Consider the following 23,171-nt stretch of genomic DNA (forward strand, 5'->3'; position numbering starts at 1 on the left):
TAGGTTCACAAGGTTAATTCCCGGAATGGCGGGACTGTCATATGTTGAAAGATTGGAGCGACTGGGCTTGTATACACTGGAATTTAGAAAGATGAGAGGGGATCTGATTGAAACATAGAAGATTATTAAGGGATTGGACACGCTGGAGGCAGGAAGCATGTTCCTGCTGATGGGTGAGTCCAGAACTAGAGGCCACAGTTTAAGAATAAGGGGTAGGCCATTTAGAACAGCGAAGCGGATAAACTTTTTCACCCAGAGAGTGGTGGATATATGGAATGCTCTGCCCCAGAAGGCAGTGGACGCATTCAACAGAGAGTTAGATAGAGCTCTTATAGATAGCGGGGTCAAGGGATATGGGGAGAGGGCAGGAGCAGGGTACTGATTGTGTTTGATCAGCCATGATCATAGTGAATGGCGGTTCTGGCTAGAAGGGCCAAATGGCCTACTCCTGCACCTACTGTCTATTGTCTATTGAGACCCACCACAGTCATGTCATCGGCAAACTTGATGATGTGGTTTGAGCTGTGTGTTGCAGCACAGTCGTGGGTCAGCAGAGTGAACAGCAGTGGACTGAGCACACAGCCCTGGGGGGCCCCTTGCTCAGTGTGATGGTGTTGGAGATGCTACTCCCGATTGGATATCCCCTATCTATATCATGCCTTCTGTATCGTGTATCCTCTATCTTTTTTGTCATTGTTCCATCTCTCCCTAATCTCACTCTCCTCTCTTTCTCTCCACTGTACTTTTACCCTTCTTCCCTCACCGCCCCCCCATTTTCCCCCTTCTCTCAGGCACAAGATTCCTGTTCACTTTGCTTTGCAGAGTCATTGTTAACACGAACCTGCAATATATACACCAAGCAACTCCCGTTCATGTGAAACACTCGCTTTATTGTTTTAACATCAAGAATGCACATTTTAGGGAAAAGTGCTTGTACAAAAAGCAGTTAACAACTCTTCATAATACTATTGCAAGTTTTAAAGACTTTTAAAAACTTTTACAATGTGACTATTTGAATCAAAGATTTCCTCTCCTGTTGAGAAGACAGTTTCTTACCGAGCATTACAGTATATCTCTTAAATGCTTTACCATGATCAGAGGCAACACAGTTCCCAGTCCTGCCTCTCAAAAGACTTCTGTCTTCAATATTAATTGCAAACTGCATGGATCTTGTCTCCAGTATTACTGATCAGCAGATAATTTGCAACTCATATTGATGTAGGAATGAGATTGGTTTTGGGCAAACAGGCTATTGGCCAAATATGGATTGAATGTGCAGAAAGTGCTTTTTCTTCTCTTTCCCAATATCATATTCTCAGCCATTATTTGATGTTCCACAGTAGATGGATAGAAAGCCCCCTCCCACCACATTCAACAGTCCCAGCTGGCTCACTGTCCTTAAACCCATTTTTCTCTGTCAATGTTGGCCTGTTAGACCAAAAAAAAACATTTTATGTGCTACCTGCTTTAGCAATTCTGAGCTTCCTGCCTGCCAAATTAGCTCTTCATCTGATTGATAGGGCAGACCAGGTGCATCTTTGAGTTGTCTCTGGGAACACTTTTACAGTACTTTGCCTTTTGCCTGCATGGTCTATTGCCTTATCCATGTTTCACTATTTCTCTGCGTATTGAGGCCCTGTGGACACTTGCCTTTTATTCCAAAGGGGATTAACATGCAAAAGACCATCTCCTCATTACACATATCTCTAAAAAAGTGATTGAGTATTGGACTGACATCCAGGGACTAGGTGTGTAATACTCTTGCTTTTAAGTCGACAAAGAGGCCTGCTATCTCTCTTGTAATATTTTGGGAGACCCAGTGGTGCAGTTAATAGAGCCTCTCCCTCACAGTTCCAACAGTTAGGGTTCAAACCTGATCTCAGGTATTTCTATGTGGAATTCGCACATTCTCCCTGTGACCACTGGGTCTTTTCTGGGTGCTTCAGCCTCCTCTTGCATATCAGAAACATGCGGGTTGGCAGGTTAATTGGCCACTGCAAATAACCCCATTTGTAGCAGTCAATGAGGGGGGACTTGCTCTGTAGGCCAGCATAGACTTAATGGGTTGAATGTCCTCCTTTGCTGTGAAGTGTAGAATTCTGTTCCTCTATATTCAGCCCTATTTGCGCTTTTGGTAGTTCGTATGTCTAGCACTATGGAAACATGAATATGATTATTCTGGTTATAGTTTTATTAGTTGATCTGTACTCGATAGTCATTCACCATGTACCATCTGACACTGTCCGCTGGTCTGGCTCTAGCTTAAGGTGACTTTCTCGGGAGGGTACAGGGAAGGAGCCAGGCTTAACGACATGCAAGGGTCCCAGTGGATGGAAGGAGGTTCTTGAAATTCCATCTTTCCTGGAAGACCCGTCTGGAAGGTTGAGGGCGGTAGTCTTTCAGGAAATGGTGGGAAGGGATGTAACAAGAAGTCATTCCCAGAAGCCACAGTGAAATTGTATGAAGCGTGGTGATCATCAGTTCCTTTCCCGCTGGGCTCCTTGCCATCTGCTGGGAATGTCCAGTTGCTGGAAGCCATGTACTCAGATGACTCAACATCACTTGGATCCAGAGGTGATAGCAGCACTTCCGAGCTCTGCTCTCTGGGGTCCCATTCACCTTCAGTCACTGTGGCCCAGGGCCTGGAGACACAACTGTTAAACGTCTGATAGCCAGCTTGCTCGGGTGATTGAATTGCCTCCTTGCCAGGCCCTGGGCTCAACGAGTACGTGGATAGTGTCAATGGGAGTGTTCCATCTTCAGTACTGTTGAAAGGACGGTAGCCCTCCCCCTCGTCTGCCCACTGGTCTTTGGCTATGCCGTTGAACAAGGAATAACCTGGAGCATCTGAAGGAACCAGCGACAAATCCTCAATAGGTAGAGGAAAAAGAGACGGGATGTCCATCAGCACAGGGAAGCCAAAGCCTGGGAAGTGAGGAAAGGGGTTCTTCTCATCATGCCTGATGTCCTTCATCAAGGGTTGGAAGGCAGGGAACATGACGCAGTCTGTACCGGGCTGCTCAGTGGGATCTTCAACCTTGCTTGTCTCCCTGAATGTAGATGGAATGAAAAGCAAAATATTACAATTTGTAATGTCCCTGGGTTAGATACTCAAAGTGAAACTAGTGGTTTGGGCAGTGTCAGTGCCAAACCTGCAAATCCCTTCTTGTGGTTGACTGCAGAACTGTAAATCAGCATTAAGGGTAGAACGTGGTGGAGATGTAGGACAGGTTTGCGAGGGGGCAATAGAGAAAATGTTTCATGTTGAAAGCCCTTATGCAGGAAAGGAAAAAAGATACTTTAAGTTGCAGAGACAGAGAGGGGTGGAGGGAATGCCTGCGATAGAATGGAGATGGGCTGACAACGGCAGCTGGTGTGCCAGAGGGAGGTGTATGTACAGAATAGAGAGGGAGTGAAACTGTGGCAGAGTGATTATTGAAAATCTGAAAGAAAGGAGAATGCTAGGAAATCCTAGCAAGTCAGGCAGCATCTGTGGAGGGAGAAACCCCCCAGTTACAACAGAACTGGGTGGGGAGCCAGAAATAACTAAAAAAGCTGAAGATGCTACACTCCTAAAGAAAAAACACAGAAAAGGCTAGAAATGTTTGAGTCAGGCAGCAGAGAAAGAGTTAATGCCCTTGTCTGACAGCCTCTTGCCTGCAGTGTGAGAGGTCAGGGGCCATGCCCTACCCTGCCTGCCTCCCCTGCGGACGCTGCTCACGACCACCAGACCTGGCCCATTCAGACACAGCACTGTCCGGCTGAAGCAGAGTTGACTCCAGAAGGCTGTAATGCACCCAGACAGAGGATAAGGTGTTGATGCTCTACATGGGACTCTGCCCCGAATGGAAATAGATCTCTGTTCCTTTGACGATGCTAGGTACAAATCCTGGAGCTCCCTACCATGGGCTCCGTCACCAGAAGGACTGAATCAGTTGCTGTTCATTGTAGTCAGGGTAATATAGGTCAACCCCGGATCACATGAATGAGCATAAGTGGAGGGAGTGTGAGAGCTCTGCTTAAACCAATGCACTCGCAAGGAGCTCAGTGAGAGGAACCAAGAATCACAATTGCAATTCCTTATTTTTTGAAGAAGAGCTGGAGTATTAATGCAGAACTTGTATTCACGTGCACCTTGCATTCCTCAAGATCTCTTAAATAAAACTCAGTGAAAATGAAGGAGCCAGATTGAAAGGTGTGTGAGAATAATCTACTGATCACTTTGATGTCTTCGAAGCTGTGGCTTCTATCTCAGCAGGTAGGCCAAGTAAGGAAGGATGTGCAGCCCGTGTCCTGAGAACAATGTCACAGTGAATCTGGATTCATTATTTGGTCAAGAAGCTGATGGGGAGAAAAGTCAAGGTCAGAAACACTTGGAGAAGTTTGAAGCATCAAGGACAGTGGTAGGATTGATGAAACGGGAGCCAAAGGCAAGTCTAAAATTACTGGAGCGTAGAGGGCAGGAAGGAGAAATCAAAGATTTTCTTGTATGCTGGGGTAAAGCTGCAAACCAGATTGAGTTTGATGCATAGATTTCGTGGCATAATTGATCAGCTAACTCTGAGAGATGGGTCCCAAAACTTGAAATGCACTCACCGTGATATTTCTGTCAAGCACGAGATCTTCTCTACTTTGCAGTCATCTGTCTTACTTTCACTGAAAACTAATCCTTTCATCTGGTTCACAAAAACAGACAAAGCTTAGACTCAGCATCTGGGTTAATTGGGCAAAATACAAATCTGATACAGTATCAGTTAAGAATTCCAACCCACACCTTACAGCAAGCAATTCCATTCTTGCAATGCAGTTTCTTGTCTTGGAGCTGGGGATCGATTGTCCCCCTTGAAATAGTGGGTGAGGGAGGAAGATGATTAGAGAGAGGGCAGACTGTGTGGGTGAGAGAGGGGTGGTATTGGGGGGGTGGATTGTGTGACTGAGGGAAGGGGTGGGCTTTGTGGGTGAGGGTGGGGTTGGTATCTGGGAGGGGTGGTATCAGGGAGGGCTGGTATCTAGGAGGGGGCAGACTGTGTGTGTGAGGGAGGGGTGGTATCAGGGAGGGGGCAGACTGTGTGTGTGAGGGAGGGGTGGTATCAGGGAGGGCTGGTATCAGGGAGGGGGCAGACTGTGTGTGTGAGGGAGGGATGGTATCTAGGAGGGGGCAGACTGTGTGTGTGAGGGAGGGGTGGTATCAGGGAGGGGGCAGACTGTGTGTGAGGGAGGGGTGGTATCAGGGAGGGGGCAGACTGTGTGTGTGAGGGAGGGGTGGTATCAGGGAGGGGGCAGACTGTGGGCGAGGAAGTAGTGGCATCTGATGGTGGGTGAGGAGTGCGAGTGTGTTTGGGGTGCGGGGAGGGGGCACATGTTGCCCACTCACAGTGTGTAAGATGATAGCTGACATTCAGCTACAAGGTGGGGGCTAAAAAAAATCAAATCTAAGCAGGTTTTGTACCTGTGGCTTGTTGAAGTTCTGTTTGGACACTGAGCTCTTCACAGGTGATGGAATTTTTTCCCACCAGGACTTCTTTGCTCTTGATAATAGAAGAGAGATGATTGGGTTAGTGTGCATTCCTCTCTTCTCACAGCTCATGCCATCTCTGCCACTGTCAAATGGCTGAGCCCTTTAACCCCTGAGAGTCTGGGCAAAGCCAGGGAAACAATATTGTGGCTGAGCTTGGAGCCCAGTTCAAGCTGAGCTGAACTGCCAATTAGTTTTTCAACTTCTACCTCCTGTTCATAAATGGTCATTTCAACTGGGAGAGTCTGATCATGCTGACAGCCAGACAGGGTTCTTGCTTAGCCTGATTTTTTTTTTTAGCTTTGCTCTACATCTGTTTTTCTAGTTTCCTCCTTGAGCCCATCCCGTGCTGTCAGTTGCCCTGACAGTGTTCTCCATACCTGACCCTGCTCTTTCTGATGGGGAACTGTTTGATGAGACAATTTAGAGGAATATCTACCCTTTATCAAACCCTTGCTGTCCCTGTCCTGAGACTGCTTGATAGGACAGTGTAGAGCAGGGGTTCCCCATTTTTTTTAAATGCATGGACTCTTACCATTAACCAGGGGGTGCGTTCACCTTAGGCTGGGACCCTGGTGTAGAGGGAGATTTATTCTGTATCTGACCTGGGAGTATTTGTTGGTATAGGACCGAGGGAATTTCACACGGTTTGATGAACACTTACAAGTGATACACATAGAAGCACATTGCCACTGGCAGTGGGATGAGGATGGACATAACACCAAGGACTGTAGGTGTAATCCAATCTTGGGAATCTGAAAGCAAAGGTCAGAATATTAAAATAGAGGATATCAAAACTGATTAAAGATTGTGAATGGACAGTTCTTCATTAGATGAGAAATGACAGCACGGACAAGACTATTAGACAAATCGTGTCCTGACTGGGCAAGGAAAGAGAAGTTATGGTTATTTCTACATCTGAGATCTCAGTCCATAGATTCATCAGGCTCAGTTTAAATGTGACCTGCCTCTCAATGTGTCAGTTTAAAGGTTTCTGCTTGTGTACCTGTCAAATTCCACCAGTCAAAGAAATCTTTCTAATCCTACGTCAAATCTGCTAACCTTCTTGTTCCTTCCTCAAAATAATTCTTAAGCTAGGCATCGTCTTCCCTTTCCTTTGCAACTTGGTGATGTTGACAGTGATTGGAAAAGACACTGTTTATTCTGGGAAACGGAAACAACAGCAGAAAATGCTGAAGCACTCAGCAAATCAGGGCTCCTGATCCAAAATATCGGAGTTGATGTTCCAGGTCAGGAGGACTGGGAAAGGAAGATGATGTGCATGTTTTGAATTTCAGCAAAGGGTGGGGTAAAAAGGGAAGGCAAAGAAGATGACTGACCAGTTAACAACTAATTTTAAAAATAGGTAGAGGCAGAAGAGAAGCAAAAGAATAATTTGAAACTGAAAACTCTGGCAATGTGAGGCAAGGGGCAAAGAGCTCTGGTAAATGAAATGGTTGAACTCAGTGCAGAGTCTCTAAGGCTGTAAAGTAGCCAAATGGAAGATGAGGTGATGTCCTCAAGCTTTTGTGTTGAGCATCTCTGGATGAATGGAGAAGGTGATGCACCATCAATAACTCTCGGAGACGGGAGGTGAATGATAGGCTTTTATTAGCTGCAAGAGACCACGATTAGTAGCAAGAAACCACCACACAACATCCTGGAGACTGAGGGAGGAGCAGTGCCTCCAATCGCCTTTATTCAGGGGTCTGTGGGAGGAGCCACAGGAGCAGTCAGCAGGGGGGGTGTGACCCGACAGGTATGTGTAGTTCACCACAGAAGGCCAAAGGTCAAAGGTATGAATAGGAGTGGGTGGAAATAACCAATGTGAAAGGTTGGCAGAATGAAGATGTACTGCCAAAGGTGACTCGATCTACATTTGGTCTGATACAGATTACATTCAGAAATGCCCATGAGGCCAGGATTGGATGAATACTCATACATTGAAAGGCTGGGGATTAAAAACCGAATGGTGAGACAATGGAGGGATTTAAACTTTGCTTAACTGGGAGCCAGTGATGTCTAGGATGGGCAGCTGCACCAACTAAGTCATGGGAGAATTTACAAGGAATGAGAGAGTCCCCATGTGGCTGGGCTGGTGGTAAGGGGAGGTGAAGAATGTGGTACTTACAGTAGTCCCACTTGATCACAGGGCTCCAGTCACTCCACGTGCCTTTATAGCTGCCTGTTGTCTTGGAATGGACTTTAATGTAGTAGGTGTATCCCACCTCCAGAAATGGATTCAGACGCAGCGATCTCTCATTGGAAGCAGTGACCATCTAATTCAAAACCAACAACAGCAGAGGGTGGGCAAAATTTAATCCTCAGTACAGCTTCTGACAGCCCTTGCCCCACACTTGGGCTTAACACATCGGCCCACTCAGAAGTAGTTTCCCTTCCCACTTCTCCACAACCAGATGTAACTGCAGGGTGATTGTGCCATGCAAGAGTAAACAATCAGCACCCTCCCATCCACTTCCACCCTCACTCCAACACGGGCTGCTGTCCTTCCACTTGGGAAGGTGGTATAGCTTCCACCGTTATCCATTGCATCTTCAGTGGAAAATGGTCGTTGGAAAATCAAATGGGAGTATGCATGTGGAAGTTTGAAAAGGGAACTAGATCCAGGAATTTCACAACTGGAGTATGGTATGTAACACCAATTGCCATGGCCCAGGGGGGAATTTAGATTTACATTTAATTATTTCTAATCACACACACACTAAAACAGACAGGGAAATGCATTAACAGCCAACACAAATCAAGAATGTGCTAGGAGAGGGTGCAGAGAAGGTTGACCTGTATGCTTCCTAATATGAAGATGCCAAATAGCAGGAGAATGAAGGTCGAGAGCAGATGAATCAAAGTGTTCCAATTCAGAAACATTAACACAAGGAAATCTGCAGATGCTGGAAATTCAAAGCAACACACACAAATTGCTGGTGGAATGCAGCAAGCCAGGCAGCATCTATAGGAAGAAGCACTGTCGACGTTTCGGGCTGAGACCTTTCGTCTGGACTAACTGAAACTTGTACATCGAGAAGCAGCTGCCCTTTTTAACGTGTTTTAAAAAATAAGCTTCTTCTAGCGCAGTATATCTGTTCATGTTAATCCTGCAGAGTAGGGGACACTCCGTTATTGTCAAACTCATAAACACATGGTTGCCATGATGGTTGAGTGAGATCTTTGAGGATGTCAGTGGCAATGAGACTTTCTTGATCCTCAACCATCTTTGTTCATTTCCTTCTGCTCTTATCATTTCTACTCCTGCCAAAGATAAAGATTGGGTTCCCCTTGTCCTCACCTTCTATCCACTAACTCCCACCCCAAACCGTAAGACTGCACATTTCCAAATTCCAACAGCTCCAACATGGTGCCACCGTCTAAAACATCTTTGCTTTTCAGCCTCCTAAAATGATCACTCCTTATACCATAATGCCCAACATTCACTCCGCTTTGCATCTTTCCCTACAAAGCCTCTTCTTCTACCTAGTCTTACCATCCAAGGACTCCAGCAGCTCTTCTAGGAGAAGCAGCAATTCATTTCTTCCAGCCTAGAGTCCTGTACTCAATGGTCACAATGTGGTCTCCCCTACACTGGAGAAACTAATTGCAAATGGAATGGTTGTTCCATGGAACAACTTCAGCTCGGCCAGCAAGGGCGACTCTGAACTTCCAGTGCCTGTCCCTTTGATTCTCATTGGAACTCACTCTGACCTCTCTGCCTTTGTTCTAATGAAATCCAGCATGGACCTGGTGAACTGTACTCTGCCCTTTGGTAAGCCACCACCAAGTTTTGTTGGAATAACACTTTGATTTGCACTTTCTAAACTTATTTATTTTTAAAGAAATATTTTGTACATTTTTTCTTGCTTATACTTAACACTCATTCTCTAATTTTACAGAACAGTAAAGCAGAGGAAAAGGCCCTTCGGCCCACAGAGTCTGGGCTTAACCTGAACTAAATCTATTCTGCCTGTAGAGGAATAACTTGTATAAGTAAATGGATGGTAGGGGAATGGAGGACGATGGTCCAGGTGTAAATTGATGGGATTAGGGAGGACAATGGTTTGGCACTGACTACATAGGCCAAAGGGCCAGTTTCTGTGCAGTATTGTTCCCTGACTCTAGATGAGCCTTACCCCTACATCCACCTGGGAAGAAAGATTCTAACTGTCTGCCATCTCATAATCTTAAAGACTTCTGTTAGGTCTCCCTATAGCTTCCAATGCTCCAGATCGTCTCCAGACTACACACTGTTGTTCACTGTTGCCCAGTTATTCGCTCATCCCAGTGATATGGGCTTTGCAGTCTGAGCCCGCATTTAATTGCCAGTCCTTGTGAAGGTGGAGGTGAGTTGCCTTCTTGAACCTCTGCAGTTTTTGAGGTGTGGGATTGCAAACTGTTAGTGAGGGAGTTCCCACCTCTCACTCCTTCTCATCACCCCTTTCTCATAGCCTTGTTCTCCTGCCTATCACAGACCTTTCACTGTTCCGTCTCCACACCTTCCTACTTCTCTGCATTGTAAATCCTGCCCTCCATTATTTTTTCCTAGTCCTAGTGAAAGGTCAGACCCCTGAAACACTGACCTTGTTTCTCTCTTCACAGAAGCTGACTGAGTATTTCAAGATCCTCACCATTTACAGGAGTTCACTTCTGAAGAAGTGATTTAAAACTCATATACTTGAAGTGACAATACAAACCTTCCAATTCCCTCCTGTCTTCATGTAGGCAACTTCATATTCAATGTCATCTTTAAGATATTCATTCTTATATTTGTCCACCCAAGACAGGCGTATGTCTTTGTCAGTCGAAACGTTGATTATGAGGTTGTCTGGAGCTAAAGGCTTGACTGTGGAAAAGAAAGAATGGTTCAACAATTTAGACAAAATGACAGAAGCAAATGACAAAATGACTGATGCTGCTTGACCCCGTGAGTTCCTCTAGTAGCTTGTTTTTTTTTGTTTTAGATTCCAGCATCTGCTGTCTCTTGTCCCTTCACAACATACAGCTTCCACATATTTCTCACCATGCAGGCCAATCAGTCCATCAGTCAACCCTGCTGGCTCTCTGAACAATTTCATTCAATTTCATTGCTCTCTCATGTTTGCAGCAACTACAGGCAGCGGCTATTTCACAGTGGCCAATGGGAAGGTAGTGATGATCTGCCCTCTTGAACCTCTGCAGTCTTGAGGTGTAGGAGGGAGTTCCAGCCTCTTTCACTCCACACCACCACCTCTTTCTCAGTCAATCACCCTCATTCTCCAGCCTATCTCAGATCTTCCACCAACCAACCAGTCTCTCTCCCGATGGATTAGACCCAAAATGTTGACAGATCCTTTCCTGCTATAGACGTTGCTCAGCCCTCCAAGTTCCACCAATCCCCACCAAGTTCCTCCAGCAAATTGTTTATGGCTCCAGATTCCAGGACCTGCAGTTTCTTGTATAACTTACCAGCCTGAACATCTCTGGGATGAGAGGGGAAACCGGAGCACCCAATCACACAGAAAGCATGTAAACTCCACACGGACAGCACCTTAGGTTAATATTGAATGCCAGTCACAGGAATATGAGGCAGTAACACTACTTGCTGCACCAGTGTGCTATCTGACTTGTATCGTGGAACTTTCTAAATGATATTTTTGAAGATCTAGAACATTGAACACAGAACAATACAGCACAGGAACAGGCCATTCAGCCCACAATGTTGTACTGGACCAGCTAAAAAGCAAATCAAAAAGCAACCCAAACACTAATCCCTCCGACATACACCATGCCCACATCCCTCCATCTTCCTCACATCCATGGTCTACCTGAATGTCTCTTAAAAGCCTCCAATGTATCTGCCTCTACCACCACACCAGGCAGCACATTCCAGGCATCCACCACTCTCTGAGTAAAAAAATTACCCCTCATATTCCCCTTGAACTTATGCCTTCTCGCCTTCAGTGCAGGCCCTCTGGTAGTAGACATTTCAGACCTGGGAAACAGAAACTCCCTCTCTATCTATGTCTCTCATAATCTTGTAAAACTCTATCTGATCTCCCATCTGCCTATGCTGCGCCAGAGAAAACAACCCGAGTTTATCTAGACTCTCGTGATGGGAACTGCCTTCTAAACCAGGTAAACCACTCCTGCACCCTCTCCAAAGCTTCAACATCCTTCCTGCAGTGGTGCGACGAGAACTGTATGTAACATTCCAGATGTGGCCTAACCAGCGTTCAATAAAGTTGCAACAAAAGCTCCTCACTTTTGAACTCAATGCCTTGACTAACAAAAGCAAGCATTCCATAAGCCTTCTTAACCACCTTATCGACCCGTGTAGCTATGCACTTGGATCCCAGGATCTATTTGTTCAGCAACACTGTTAAGCATCTTGCCCTTAACAGTGTGGTGTCTCCTTGCTTTTTCCCTACCAAAGCGCAACATCTCACATTTACATGGGTTAAACTGCATTGGCCATTTCTCTGCCCACGTCTGCAGCTGAACTATATCATGTTGTATTCTTTTCCAGTCTTCTACACTATCCTCAACTTCTCCAGTCCTGATATCATCCACAAACTTACTAACCCACCCATCTACATTTTCATCCAGGTCAGTCATTTATATACATCACAAACAGCAGAGGTCCCAGTACAGATCCCCATGGAACACCACTAACTACAGACCTCCAGCTCGAATCAGTCCCTACAATCACTACCCTCTGTCTTCTATGCATAGACCAGTTCTGAATCCAAACAGCTGATTGCCATGGGCCCCATGCATCTTCATCTGGATTGGCCTCCCAGGAGGGTCTTTGTCAAACACCTTACTGAAATCAATGTAGACAATATCACATTCCCGTACCCTCATCACCTTGTCAAAAAACTCAAATAAGTTGATAAGGCATGACCTGCCATGCACAAAGCCATGTTGGTGCTCCCTAATTAGGCCATGGGTTTCCAAATTCTCATATATCCTATGCCTAAGAATTTTCTCCAGCAATTTTCCTACAACTGATGTGAAACTCACTAGGATTTTCCCTTGTTCCCTTCTTAAATAGAGGTACAACATTAGCCATTTGTCAGTCTGCTGGAACCTCACCCATGGCTAGAAAGGACATGAAGATACTGGTCAAGGGCCCAGCAATCTCACCTCCTGCTTCCTTCAAAAACCTGGGGTAAATCTCATCAGCCTGGGGATTTATCAACCTTAATACTCATTAGGAGACCCAGCTCTTCCTCCTCCTTGATCTGTATATGCCCAAATGTATTTATACATTCATAACTGATCTCCTGGTCCTCCAAATCCTTTTCCTTAGCAAATAATGAAGCAAAGTACTCAATAAGTAACTCACTCACATTCTCCGTACCCAAGCAAATGCTTGAGTGATCCCACCCTCTCACTAGTTATCCACTTGCTCTTGATGTATGTATAGAATGCCTTGGGATTCACCTTAATCCTACTTGCTGAGGGCTTTACATGGCCCCTCCTGGCTTTCCCAATTCCAGTTTTTAGTTCTTTTCTGGCTCATACTCCTCGTGCGCTTGATCCCAACTTCTGAAGCTTTACACTCTTTTCCTTTTTCTTCTTGACTAAATTCATCACTAAATTTCTTCTTGACTAAATTCATCATGTAATTTGCCCTCCTCTAATGTAAAACTCTCCTGCAAGGACCATTCCTATTCTTATCGATAGCTATCCTGAAAGTTAAAGAGTTGTCATCACTGGTTCCTAACTGTTTACCCACTAAAAGGTCAGTCACCTGGCCAGGACCGACATCAGGTCCAGTATGGCTCCTCTTCTCATTGGACTGTCCATATATTGATTAAGAAACCCTCCTAGATACACTTAACAAATTTTCCTCACCAAACCCCTTGCTCTAAGAAGGTCCCAGTTTATATTAGGGAAGTTGAAATACTCCATGACACCAACCCTATTATTTTTACACATTTCCTCAATCTGATTACATATTTGCACCTCAATGTCACGATGGGTATTGAGGGGGTCTGTAGTACAATCACAATCCTGTCAGTGTGATTGTACCCATCCTATTCCTGACTTCTATCCAAATGGACTCAGTGTCTGAATCCTCCATTATGTCTTGCCCGAGTGCAGCTGTGATATTGTCCTTGCCTTTTACCTCCTCCTTCCTCTTTTCTAAAACTTTGAAAACCTGGTACATTCCCATTCCCACCCCTCTGTCAACCAAGTCTAAGTAACGGCTACGACATTTTAGTTCCACCTACTGATCCATGCTCTAAGTTCATCTCCCTTACCCATAATACTTCCAGCATTAAAACATGCACACTTCAAACTACCCGACCCAACATATCTGTTATTTCGGTTTTGCCCTTCCAATACTTTCCCTGACATCTTCTGATCCGATTCTCCCCTTACTGGTCCCCAGACCCTGCAAAACTAGTTTAAACTCTCTCGAGTAGCATTAGCAAACTTTCTGGCTGGTATATTGGTTCCTCGCCAATTCAGGTGCAACCCATCCAACTCGTACAGGTCACCGCTTGCCCAGAAAAGGTTCCGATGATCCAAGAACTTGAAACCCTGTCCTCTGCACCATCTCCTGTTTTGTGGACAAAGAATCTTCCTTCTGTTCCCCCAATCATCGAGACGCGCTATAACTGCCTGACTTTACGCTTCCCTGTCAAGCCTCAGATGTCTGTGCAGATATCAGCTCTTAAGTATGCCTGCTGGCAGATGGTGATGTCTGATAATGACTCATTGGAGGACATCTGGGAATTAAATCCATTCCTCGTGACTGGTGAACGGACAAGTTCCATACTCAGCCTTAACGCAGAATTTTTACTCTCCATGTGACACAAGCACCAATTCACTCAGTAATAATTTGTTTAACATTATAATGAACAAAGTCTTCTACTTACTAGTATCTGAAGCTCTGAAAGTTGTGGTAAAGATCTCACTCTTATTGTATTCCACCCTGATCTCGTACTCAGTACCAGCGGTCAAAGGTTGCTTCCCAAACTTGCATCGACAAACTGATCCTGGGAGATTCTCAATATTTGTGATTCTGAAGAACAATGAAAAGAGGCACTGTGTCATATTTTGTACACGTTTCTCTTTTAGCCAAAATCCAATCTGCTCAAGGAACTCGGCCGTCCAGGCAGCATCTAAGAAGGGTACAGGACTGGCAAAGGGCCTTGGCCTGAAACGTCAACTGTAATCTTTTCCTAGATGCTGAGTTCCTCCAGCATTTTGTGTGTGTTACTCAGATTTCCAGCATCTGCAGATTTTCTCTTGTTTGTGATTAGTTTGGGTGTGGTTGTTAGCTGCCAGAACTTCCGGGGAAATGTGTTGGTGAGGTATCTTCTGCCAGGCAAACTTCAAAACTAGAGCTGAAACACAAATCCCTTAATGCCTTCGAAAAGTCTCTGTGCCATTTCATGGGATGTGTCCAACAGTACTTCTCCCAATCAGTTTGAGGAAAGACTGACAGCAAACAACAGGAAATCTAAAACTCTGCAATAAATGTGTGAGCTGGGAAGTATTATGAGAAGAGGGATTGGTCCAGAGACCAAAGAGGTGGAGAGCATGGAGAGGTACCGAGCATCAGCTTTATATGGGAAAGATAACGCTGGGGTGTCTGCAAAGTAAGATTTGGGACAGGCTAAGGAAATGTTCTAGAAAAACTTATCTCTACTTAAAAGTACTTCAGCCCCCTGGTCCAGAAAGGATGAACCCAGGTTACTAGGTGAACAAATTACAAAAGCTCTGGGTGGTGTCAGAAGATTGGAAAATTACAAGTGTTTCAGCCAAATACAAAAACAATGTAGGGATAGACCCAGTCCCGAAAGAAGAGATGGTTTCACCTCAGAGGTGGTATAGAAACAATAACTTTAAAGTTAGTAGCCATGTGGGCAAGAGTGAATTGATTAAGGAAATGCAGAATTGATTTGTTAAAGGCAAATTAAGGCCAGCTAACTTGACAGTTATTTGATTAACTAGCAGATGAAGGAAATGAGATGGCTATGCAGAACATTAATCAGCAACATTGAAAGTAGGGGAATAAAAGTGGTTGGAATATTATTCCTAGAAAGTTAGAAAAGTAACAGGAAACAGTAGGGTAGTTTCTCACACAAGGAGGTGCACTGTGGTGTTCCCCATCGATCAGGATTAGTACCAGGGCTTTTATTATCTATCCAGTCCATCCCTTGGTTATGAATCATGGACAACCCTGCATTCAAACGACCTCTCATAATATTATTAAATTCAAAAATCCAATCTACCCAGGTATATTTATTTATTCTACACATGGCAGGACTGGTTTTTCCTTTCTCCACTTTTAGTAATTGGTCTTTCTTAAAAGTCTTTCTTAAAGTTTAAAGTAAATTTATTATCAAAGTACATATATGTTACGTTATACCACTACCTTGAGATTCATTTTTCTTAGAGGCATTTATGGGAAAAATACAAAAATTTACAAAAAAATCTACATATTTGTCAAAGACTGTCAAACGACCAATGTGTAAAAGAGAGTCACTGCAAATAAAAACTAATATTGATAACATGAGCTGTAAAGAGTCCTTGAAAGTAGGCTGGAGAATTGGTTCGGAGTAGTTGTGAATGAAGTTATCCATGCTGGTTCAGGAGTCTGAAAGTGTAAGGTGCTAACTGTTCCTGAACCTGGTAGTGTGGGACCTAAAGCTACTGTACCTCCTGCTTGATGGTAGCAATGAGAAGAGGACGTGTCCTGGATGGTGGGGGTCTCACAGGTCAATATTCCTCCAAAGCTGCTTTCTTGTGGCAGTAATCCATATGAATATACTCATTGGTGCTTTGATTCCATTGCTGACAGTATTGGGGAGGTATGGTTACCTTTGTGTACTTTCCGACTTACAGACAAAATTGACTTGTGGACATCTGTAAAATTGGAACCTCTTCCTCAGCCTCTACAGACATGTATGGACTTGGGTATTGTGCAAGACATGATTTTTAGTTAGCAGATGATAAATTATTTGAAGGAATGGTGACCCCTGAGGGGACGGTATTAAACTTAAATGAGAAACAGACAGGATGGATAGGCAATGGGTGGAATTTAAAGCTGGAAATTGTGAAATGTTGCATTGTTCATGGGAAGAGTGTGACACAGTGATATAAACCAAAGGACACAGTCTAAATGAAGCACAGAGACAGAGCTACTAGGGTACACATGCATGGATCATACAAGGATGCAGGGCAGCTTGACAAAATGATTTTTTTTTAAGTATTTGAGGCACTGATGATATGCACACTGATTTCTCTAACTTCCAGTAAACACTCTTTTGTTTTTCCTTACCCTCTCCCCACTTTTTGTTTTCCCTTAATCTGGTGACCCTCTCACCCCTTCCCCTCATCCACCCTCATGACTCTCTCCGATTCCCCACCTCCTTCCCTTTATTCCATGGTCCACCATCCTCTCCCATTAGATTCTTTCTTCATTCCTTTACCTCTTCCATCTATCACCCCCCCCCCCCAGTTTCCTCACATCAGCACCCCCCCGCCACCACCCACCCATCTTCCTCCTCACCTATCACTTGTACTCCTTCCTCTCCCTCAACCTTCCCATTCTGGCTTCTGCCCCCTTTCTTTCAAGTCCAGATGGCCCTAATGACGGGTCTTGGCCTGAAACATTCACTGTTCATTTCTGTCCATAGCAGCTTCTTAACTTGCTGCATTCCCCAGTGTTTTGTGTGTGTTGCTATCCGAGACCCTGGCTCTCATATTGTTACCTTGCTGTTCATCTGGAGAATCAGTACTTACTCAAGAAAGCCTTTGCGATCACTCAAGATCTGATACCTCAGAAGATAGTCAGTTGAACAGTTGGTGTCTGGCTTGGCCGGCCAGCTGCACGTCACATCTTGGATGTAGTCATTGAAGCACTTAATGTGAGCATCACAGCCTGTTAACAGGTAATGCAATGTGTCAGTTTTAAGCAGTCTCAGTGCTTCTGGTTACAGAAGTCACCAACCCACAAGGGTACAAGCGTAGAGTGGACAGTGAGAGGGACACAAAACTGTGATTCTGCACTTTATGCCAGCTGTACAGTGTTTGAATTCAACAGCTTCAATTAAACATCATTCCAGCATCTTCACTTCTGCCAGTCCTTCAAAAGATCACATTATTGATCAGTACTCTCACTTCCTACACCTTTGTCTTCAACTCTTGTGGTTGAATCTCTGCTGCCTTCTACTCCGTAACAACCATTCACCTCCGACTTCTCTCTGCCTCTCGCATTTCCTCTAAGTATTAAAGCTATCTTATCTCCATTTGGGCAGATCTGCTGATAGCTTCATCGACTTGAAACACTGCTCCACCGATACTATCTGGCATGCTGAGTTTCTATTTCAGATTTTAAGAAGCCACAGCATTTTGGTTTTGAGGTATTGAAGAAAAGGGGAGAGTGATGGAATAAGTTTAAAGTGGTTGGAATATGTTGGAGAATGGAGGATATTAATGGATCAGACTGGGGAGGAGGAAGAATCTTTGATTAGCCTGGGTGAGGTAATAAAGGAGAACATCGGATCAGGCGGGCAGGAAGAGAAACATCATCCTAGATCTATCCCACTCCACAGAGACGTGGGTACAACGACACCCAGCATATCACAGCAAGCTTCTGCAGAAGGCCACTGTCCGCTTCTTGATTGGGACAGTTCCCACAAAAAGTAGAACAAACAACTTTTACTTTATAGGCAACAAGTGGATTTGTTCTCTTTGCAGCTATCAGGGGGTGGGTGAGGGCAGTTATGTTTGCCCACTCTCCCCACCCCTCCACCTCAACACCAGCGATCCTCAGATCCAAGATGGATAAACTGAAAGTATGTGCTAAAAAAAAATACAGACATCTAGCTTTATTTTAAAAAATGATGCGAGATTGTTAAATGTTGATTTTCAACTAAGATCTGGATGTCTTAGTACATAAGCTCAATGAAGTGACAGAGATCTAGAACTGGTGCTTCCTCTGCCTAATCCATGCCACCTGTCTGATCCCCTCACTCTCCAAACCCGTATTTCCCCAACCAGTCTAATCCAATTACCTTCTTCCTCCCCACGTACTTTAATATCACACCTAATCTATAGTCTTCCACAGAATTTTCATACTCCAGCCAGTCTAATCTCACTCTCCCCTCAATCCCCACACTTTATAATATCCAGCCGGTCTAGACGTATTCTGTCACTCCCCCCTAATCTTGGATAAACTGGCTGAGTTACCACCATCATGCAAGTCAGCAGAGGAGCTCTGGGAATAAATGATTTCATTCAGAAATGTAGCCTATCTTGTCCTTGCTGATCATCAAATATCCATCTCTACTTATCCCATTCTCCAGCCCTTCTTCAGTTTCTTCCATGTCCATAGTCTCCATCTAAAGATTGCTCTGCCAGCTGTTTCAGAGTGAAAGTGATATCACCTAGAACCACTTGTTAAATAAAGACCAATTGGTCACTGTGCGAATATCACTGACCTTGACCGAGCCAAAAGGCGATGATTAAGAGGTACCAGAATGCCATCCCTGATCCTTTCAACTGAGTAGGGAGCAGCAAATCAAGTCAAGTGCAGGCAGTTAGCCATTCTGTAAAGAAGAAACACTGTGTAAACAATCTGCCATTACGCCGGATCCCCATGGTGTCTAGTGTTTCTGGATGCTCCGAATGCTGGAACCAGGGCAGCCGGCTTGCACACAGTGAGTTCCACAACAGCCGTCTAAATGGATAAATATTGAGAACCACTTGACAAGGCATGTTGGAAGTCCCATCTAAAGGCCTTGGTTTCCATGACTCGGGCTGGGATAAGCTGTGTTAATATGGCTAAGACTGAGGGTCTGAGGAAAGCTGACAGTAAGCAGTGTTCAGGGAGAGCACAAATGGATCAGAGTTGAGGAGTCTATTGATCATATAGGAAGCTGGCAATGCAGTTCCTCAAACCTTCCCTACGTGGCTTTTCTCAAAAAAATCTGCAAGTGCCAGAAATCCGAATGGGACAGAGTAGCAGAACATTGCAGCAAGTTACTCACCTCCTAACTCCCCAAAGCCCTCCCACCATTGACACGACACAAGCCAGGAACACAATGAGAATCCCTCCACTTGCCTGGATGGGCGCAGCTTTTGAAGTTCTCAAGAAGCTTAACAGCATTCAAGTTAAAGCAGCTTCCTTGATTGGCACCCCATCCTTATCCCTAAACAACCAGGTCTGTTACCTTCCAAAAACATTAACTGTTTTCCAAGCTGTGCCACCCAGCGGCGGGAATTGAACCTGGGTTGCAGGTATTCTAAAGTGTTGTACCAACCACTATACTATGGTGCTGCCTCATACAGTACAGAATTGGCCCTTCGAGCCACACAGCCCAACAATCCCCCAATTTAACCCGAGCCTAATCATAAGCCATTTTACCTACCAACCAGAATGTCTTTAGACTGAAAGAGGAAATCAGAGCACCCAGAGGAAACCCACACGGGGGAGAACGTACAATCTTACAGACAGTGGTGGGAATTGAACTGTAAACTACACTAACATGCTGCTGTTTCCTGTTTTTATTTCGGACTACTGACATCTGCAGTTTAAGAACAAAATTAAACCCTAATTATTAGCTCCCTTCACCATTGCCGCAGTGTACACCGTCTACAGAATGCATTGCACTTATTCACCCACAGTGTTCCAAGACCCCAAACCCAAGGCTGAATCCGGAGGATTCATGGAAAATCACCATTTGCAGATTCCCTTCCCAGTCGCACACCATCCTGACTCGAATTACGTCATTGTCCCTGGGTCTGAATCCTGGAAAGTCCGCCCGCCCCACAACAGCACAGTGGAAACAGCTCCACCAGAAGTACTGGAAGAAAGCAACTCACCCCCACCTTCTCAAGAACAATTAGACTTGAACAGTAAATGCTGAGAACAATGGTTCCCTGATTCTGAAAAAGAAAACCAGCCCCCCCCCCCCCCACCTCCATGAACTCTGTCCACAATTCTCAAGATTCAGGATTGTTTAATGTCATTTCCAATACACAAGTGTAAAGGAGAATGAAATAATTGTTCCTCCGGATCCAATGTAACCGGAAAAAAAAACACAGTAAGACAAAGAACACAATAAATACACAAGATAGCTTATATACAGTACATTGATTGTATATCCATAAGGTGATGCTGGACACAGGAGTGTCTGTACAGAAGGTGACCAACAGGAGCTGGTGAAGTAGTGGTGTTGGAGGGTTCGATGGCAGACATGTCGATCAGCTTTCTGCTTGGAAAGGTAACTGTTTTTGAGAGCTGTGGTCTTGGCATGGATGCTATGTAGCCTCCTCCCTGATGGGAGTGGGACGAACTGTTCACGAGCAGGGTGGGTGGGATCCTTTATGATGTTTCTGGCACCTTTCTGCACTGTATAAATGCCCTTGATGGTGGGCAGGCTGGTGCCTTTGATGTTTTGGGCAGTTTTGACTGCCCGTTGTAGAGATTTTCTGTCTGCTGCCTCAGCATTGTCATCCACTCTTCTCCCACTCCCTTTGGGCAGGAGATACAAAAGCCTGAAAGAACCAAGCTCAAGGACAGCTTCCACCCTGTTGTTATGTCTATTCCCTAGTCAGACACATAGAAAACCTACAGAGACAATAGGATCTTCTAAGAGATGCCTGGATAGGCACATAGCCCAATGGCCTCAATATGACCCTGCACTTTACATCTACCTGTACTGCACTTTCTCCGTAGCTTTTGAACTTTATTCTGATAAGACCACAAGATATTGGAGCAAAATTCAGCCTGTTGAATCTGCTCTACCATTTCATCATGGCTGATCCATTTCCCCCTCAGCCCCAACCTCCTGTCTTCTTGCCGTATCCCTTCATCCCCTGACTAATCAAGAATCTGCCTTAGATACAATTAAATAATGTGCTAACTGTACCCACAGGGTTGCATGTGGTGACATGCATGTACTCTGATAATAAATTTACTTTGAACTTTGAAATGTACCCAACTACCTGGCCTCCACAGATGTTTGTGGCAACAAATTCCACAGATTCTCCACTCTCTGGCTGAAGAAATCCCTCTTCATCTCTGTTCTAAGAAGACGCCCCTCTGTTCTGAGCTTCGTACCTGGCCTTAATTATTAATTTACTTTATAGTAACTCAGTGCAGTGTGTAATGATGGAGTAGAATTTTCACTGTACTTCAGTGAAGTGAAACCAACTCCAACTGAGTTATTTTTAAAAATTCCCGTCCGCAGGGCTGTGGTATGTGCTACCCTGAATTTATTTTCTTGCGGGCATTCACAGAGAAATACAATATGATCAATGAAAAATGACGAAGACTGACAAACAGCCAAAATGCAAAAGACAAACACAAATACAAAAAAGAAGCCAATAATAAGTTAGCCAATAAATACTCAGAACAGGAGCTGTAGCGTCCTTGAGAGTGAGTCCATAGGTTGTGGGATCAGCTGTGTCGAGGTGAGTGAAGTTTACTCCGGGGTTTCACGCCACGCCGAGGGTTTGAGTCATCAGCACTCGTTCTGAGACACTGCTCCTCCAACTATGTCGTGTTTCCTCAGTCCTGCTCCTCTGCTAGAGCCCTTCCAGTGACAGAGAGCTGCCCTCGGGACTGCGCCGCCGATCCCAGGACCATATCGCCAGTCTCTCAGTGGATTTTCCTGCTGCTCCTCCCGAGCCGAAGTGCCAGTCGTCTTAACAACGGGACAGTATTTCGACTGCCAGTGGCGTCTTCTAACATGTTCCGGGCAGGATCTAGGGAGGGTACCGGTCTCCCAAACCAGAGACGGAAAGACAGGAAAACCGCAAAGTTGGCTATAACGTACAGAATCCCGAAAAAAAATGTTTTAAAATTAACAGCTTACTGAGCAATAACGCAACATACTGCTTGCTCATTGATAATAAATTTTGATTAATTTCCGTGTAAAACATTGAATGAAATCCTAGGTCTCCCACAGCGCAGGTAACTACCCCCACGACCCCTCTCCGCAACGGAAGGGACCCTGTACCTTTGAGTAAGTGGGCGAGCTCCCTCTCCAGGTGTGTCCGTTCGCAGACTGATCTTGTTTGAGGAAGTTAAAATGTTCAAAAAATAGTTAGCTGTGCAAGGGAGATTTACATATTGACTTCCCTTTCTGAGCCGTGCCAAGCTACACACATAGACTCTTCGTCAATGTATTACGTTGCTGGGTTAAGGGATTTAACTCTTAGTGTGCCTCCCCCCCACCCCGAGTGCAGAGTGGTACAGTTCAGTCAAAGCCGCGTAGGAGTTGATCTTCAGGAGTTAAAGATATTTGTGGGAACTTCCCTAAAGTAGGTTTGAGTTCACTTCCACTTTGACAGATCGATGACTAATTCAATGTACGTAAAAGTTGACTGGAAATTACAGACCACGCTCCGAGCCCTTACCATAATGTAAATGATTCACTGCGGACCAACATCTCCTGAGCCTTTGTTCAGTCTACTCCCTCGAGGGCTACCAGGGCAGTTAAGAGGAATCCCACGCTCGGCTATTCCATGGAGCAATACACCGGTCCCGTATAGCGCCTTGCTACTCACAGTCACGATTCCCTTATTTACACAACCTTGAAGACCGTTCGGCCCGTTGAGTATGTGCCAGATCTCAGAGCAATCCATTTCCTCACAGAGGAATCCCAGCCCACTCATCCCGTAACTCACTTCCCCC

At 44.9% G+C, this 23,171-nt stretch overlaps 1 protein-coding gene across 2 annotated transcripts; it reads right to left on the minus strand.

Moving 5' to 3' along the window:
- Window positions 1–869: 869 nt before the first annotated feature.
- Window positions 870–22,650, minus strand: LOC132399400 (uncharacterized). 2 transcript variants are annotated; one of them, XM_059979698.1, is made up of 10 exons: window positions 22,495–22,650; window positions 18,970–19,077; window positions 17,270–17,408; window positions 14,395–14,540; window positions 10,219–10,367; window positions 7,647–7,794; window positions 6,180–6,270; window positions 5,450–5,528; window positions 4,597–4,676; window positions 870–3,050 (listed from the first exon to the last, which is right to left on the minus strand). In XM_059979698.1, the coding sequence occupies exons 2-10, from the start codon at window positions 19,013–19,015 to the stop codon at window positions 2,258–2,260; spliced, it is 1,671 nt and encodes a 556-aa protein (XP_059835681.1). In that variant the 5' UTR covers window positions 19,016–19,077; window positions 22,495–22,650; the 3' UTR covers window positions 870–2,257. The 2 variants fall into 2 exon arrangements, with proteins under 2 accessions (XP_059835681.1, XP_059835682.1); XM_059979699.1 differs by lacking the exon at window positions 22,495–22,650 and adding an exon at window positions 21,883–22,073.
- Between the last annotated feature and the right edge of the window lie 521 nt (window positions 22,651–23,171).

The sequence above is a fragment of the Hypanus sabinus genome, chromosome 9 (genome assembly GCF_030144855.1).
Source record: "Hypanus sabinus isolate sHypSab1 chromosome 9, sHypSab1.hap1, whole genome shotgun sequence".
Taxonomy (NCBI): domain Eukaryota; kingdom Metazoa; phylum Chordata; class Chondrichthyes; order Myliobatiformes; family Dasyatidae; genus Hypanus; species Hypanus sabinus.